The sequence below is a fragment of the Elaeis guineensis genome, chromosome 5, assembly GCF_000442705.2.
Source record: "Elaeis guineensis isolate ETL-2024a chromosome 5, EG11, whole genome shotgun sequence".
Taxonomy (NCBI): domain Eukaryota; kingdom Viridiplantae; phylum Streptophyta; class Magnoliopsida; order Arecales; family Arecaceae; genus Elaeis; species Elaeis guineensis.
This window is the reverse complement of record NC_025997.2, coordinates 17,890,056-17,894,096: the sequence shown is the minus strand read 5'-3', so window position 1 is coordinate 17,894,096 and position 4,041 is coordinate 17,890,056. Positions and strand designations below refer to the sequence as shown.

Below are 4,041 nucleotides of genomic sequence, written 5' to 3'. Positions count from 1 at the left end.
AAAGAATAAATATGTCATCCAGATTGGTTTCTAGGGCATACATCTAACATAGATATCTTATTCTATTTATAATTCTATTTAATTTTATATAATACTCACATAATTGTAAGAAAATATATGATCATATTAACATGTAATTAATTTAATTTATCATTCACTTAGTAATATTTTTTATTGATCATAATATATATATATATATATATGTGTGTGTGTGGGTAGATTTGGATAAGATCAATCAGATTTGGACTCAAATTCAGTTATGTCAAAATTGGATAATGGGGGTCCTACATCGATGATCAAAGCTATTAGATGTGATATACTATTTCAAAACTACTTGTATATCCAAAATCATATGATTTAAATATCCTTAACTTATGTATCAAGTGATCAAAAAATATATCTAATTTTATTTTATTTAGACTGTCTAATTTTTGACTACTTGATATATAGGCTAAAATCTTCAAATTATATGACTTTTTGCGTGCAAGTAGTTTTGAAATAGCAGATTATATTTAATATCTTAGATCATTAATGTAGAATCGCTATTATAGAGTTTCGATCTAATCAGATTTGAATCCAAATCCGATCGATCTGATTCTAGTAGCTACACACACATTCATACATACATACATACATATATATATATATATATATACACACACACACACATACATTGTGTATTTCATTGGTATCTTTTTTTTTTCATTTAAATTAAATATGAATATAAATTTTTACGTTTAAATAATATATATATCTATATCAGTTAAATAAAATTATTTGATCCATATCTGTTCTAGTTTCTGCTAAACGAAGTTTTGATTTTGTAGAAAGGTTTTAATCATGAATTTCACCTTTTACACCGTAAAAACAGCCCTTTCGTTTCGGCCGAGTGGCAAATCAATGCCCACAGGCTCACACGCATTGTTGTGGGATGTTGCATCTATCGAGTGGTCCGCTGGGAGTTGGTTCGTTCGCATTTTTGTCGAGGGCTTCGGCGGAGTACAAATGGTTTCACGTGGCTGGCATATGGAAGCGGCAAGAGGATGATTGCAAGCGGGTTATATACTATTGTGGTTTGCTAGGAAAGTACGTACTAAGCTCTGCCTTGTTGGGTTCTGCAAGGATCACTCAAGTGTTGTTCAATTTTTGTCAAGTAATTGGGATTTCTAGATGCACGGATAAGCCATCTTGGAAACTTTTTGCTAATGCTTAAGGGAATCTCCATATGTTAATTGGATTTTGAATCGAACGATTTGCATTTAGAGGTGACCTGTGGCTGTTGGATCCTTGACAATTCAAAGATTATTCTTCAGTTTCCGCTTATGTATGGGATTATAATCCTCCGTTTTTATTATAAATCATTGCATATTTGAAAGGATTCAATGACCAACCCTTCGAACTGACCGGGGGGACAAAGGATTCTCAGGTTTCTCCACCAAAAAATAAGGGAAAAAAAATAAACAGTATTCTTAGGTTCCCTACATTTTTTTAAAAAAAAAGGCAGGATCTGAGGTCACTCTAGAAGCTAATTCTTTGTGCACCGCCGGCTGTGTAGAAAATTCAATGTAGAATATATCATTTTATATGATTGATCTATGTAGTCACTATTTTTCAATATATATTTAATACCTACAATTTCATTTTTTCATTTAAAACTTTGTATGAAAAAAATATCTCCATTTTTTAAATAAATTATAACATCCTGTGGCATATTATGGCTTCCTACATGCAGGATGTCATATGTGGCTTGAAAAATTATGACATTCTGCATCAAATTATGATTTTCTGCATGCATGATATCTTAATATGGTCCAGAATGTCATAATATAGAAAGAATAGTTTTGTCCAATCATTTTTCAATACGTATTTAATATCCGCAGTTCCATTTTTTTATTTAAAATTTTGAATGACGAAAATATTTTTGCTCTTTGAAAAAATTATGACATCCTGTGGTATATTATAACATTCTGCGTCAAAATTATGACTTTATGCATATAAGATGGCATAATATGAACATAAGATGTTATAATTTTTTATAAAGAGCAGAGATATTTTCGTCATTCAAAATTTTCAAATAAAAAAATAGAACTACAAGTATGAAATGTGCATTGGAAAATGATAACTATATGGATCAATATATAAAGTGATATATTTCACGTCGGATTTTTTACACCGCCCACGGTGCACAAAGAATTTCGCATGATCATATTATGCACACTAGCAGCAAAGGTCCCAGGCCTGGAGTCCGGGCTTTCCAAAGCCAGTTTGCCATGTTGGTGTTGCTTTAGAGTTCAGATCATCTGCAACTAAAGCTAGCTTTATTATTTACTGCGTTCACTAAGTCACCATTATAGCTCAGATTATTCATCATTCTCTTGACGAGAGAGAGAGAGAGAGAGAGAGAGAGAGGGATTCTCCAGTGATAGAATGATTTGCAAGAAAGGTTTGCATATGTCAACGAGCTTTCCCCTTAATCAGTTCACTCACACTATAATAAGTTCACAAGTACCCATATTAGATACAAGACTAGTTCTCCCTTTTTAGCAGGGCAATACATCAGAAGCCCCAAAGAAGCAGTCCACAGCCTAAGAGTATCATCAAGTACGTGGGAATGCCCAGCTTGTTCCCGTGGCCGTAGTAACCATATTCTCCATTTTGACCTTCCGAGTGTTCCAAAACATTGAAGTCCCCTGGATCAGAAAAGCAAAGCATATAATTGAACATGGATATCCAAGAAAATTGTGATTGAATAAAGATATGCCCCATAACCATGGCAAACTTTTGACCTTCATGCCAAAATAATAAACGGGGCCTTGGGATCATTTCTTACCTCTCTTGCTAGTATGACCACATCCGGTGTTGAGAGCATACTTCACATCTTGGACAGTTGCACCATTGTAAAATTGGAAATTGTACAATATGCTATCCAAGCACTGGAGCACAAGATTTGTCTCAACCAAACATGGCCCCTCGCAGTACTGGTCGGTTGCCTCCGGAGGGACATTGATGGTCCCTGCCGCACTTAGTCTGTATGATTCTCCGCAGCTGCTATAAATCTTTGCATTCCATGCAGAATTGATACAAGGGGAGATATCATTAAAAGTAACATCTTATAAAATCATCCCAAACTCGAAATCATCGAGGATTACTTCTAATATTCGTAATTAAGTTAGGCGTTGCTTATAATTTGCATGTCATGATAAGTTAGACATTCCCTTAAAACATACATGGGTTTGGTTATTTTATGTACTTACATAGTGATCGTTGAAGCATGTTAATCCTTTCGTAGCAATGTCCACCGGATCTTGGTCTGCATGATTCCACATGGCAATTAGATAATTAAATCATTTCCTACAAAACTAATTGGTGTGACATGGTAATGCAATCCAACAGGATCTATCACTGGGAATTTGTTATATCCTAATGATGCTATATGCAAAATCAAGAGAGCAAACCTTGGCATGGTGACCATATAACCATGTTCTTAATTGCATGCAACTAAAAGAAAGGGAGAGAAAACAAGACTGTTATTTGGAAAGGAACATGAATACCTGATTTGCAACGTGTAATAAACCAGCAAAGTAGAGCTAAGCGGAAGCACCAACATCTGAGGGTTGGAGGGGAAGCCATTGGAGAAGGGTCTTTAAGCATTCCAGATCATGTTCAGAGAGATATGGAGGGATAGTGCTTGGTTTTTATAATTTTGCCGATAATGTTAATCATATGGAGAAACCTTTGGGATAATCACCACTGAAATATTCATTCCTTCGTGTCTTTCCTCCTTTCTGGTGCACGGGCCAACAAATTCATCCCGAGATGACAAAAACGCCCCTCATAGCAGTATTTATTTGATATTTTCTGTCTGCGCTAAAATTTTAGTCCATCCATTTACACTAAATGAGTTAAGAACAGTAGAAGTTGGTCCATGTCACTTGGAGTCTTGAAGGTGATAGCAACACTTGTGTGACCTCAGATGGACTCAGTAATCAGAGGGTCTTTAAGAATAGGCGGATCATAAATAAGAGGGATTGGGAACAAAAG

General features: G+C 34.9%; 1 protein-coding gene across 1 annotated transcript; it reads right to left on the bottom strand.

The window, feature by feature from the left end:
- Nucleotides 1–2,409: 2,409 nt before the first annotated feature.
- Nucleotides 2,410–3,718, bottom strand: LOC105045066 (uncharacterized). The gene is made up of 4 exons (XM_010923226.4): nucleotides 3,552–3,718; nucleotides 3,255–3,310; nucleotides 2,831–3,056; nucleotides 2,410–2,690 (listed from the first exon to the last, which is right to left on the bottom strand). Exons 1-4 carry the CDS (start codon nucleotides 3,649–3,651, stop codon nucleotides 2,557–2,559), a joined length of 516 nt encoding a protein of 171 aa, XP_010921528.1. The 5' UTR covers nucleotides 3,652–3,718; the 3' UTR covers nucleotides 2,410–2,556.
- Nucleotides 3,719–4,041: the final 323 nt, after the last annotated feature.

What these genes read in the sequence shown, in the direction of transcription:
- LOC105045066 (XM_010923226.4), bottom strand. Translation starts at nt 3,651, where the DNA reads ATGCTTAAAGACCCTTCTCCAATGGCTTCCCCTCCAACCCTCAGATGT. An exon ending in CATGCTTCAACGATCACTAT is followed by an intron (nt 3,057 to 3,254) that starts GTAAGTACATAA and finishes TGGAATGCAAAG; the next exon opens with ATTTATAGCAGCTGCGGAGA. An exon ending in TGGTCATACTAGCAAGAGAG is followed by an intron (nt 2,691 to 2,830) that starts GTAAGAAATGAT and finishes TTTCTGATCCAG; the next exon opens with GGGACTTCAATGTTTTGGAA.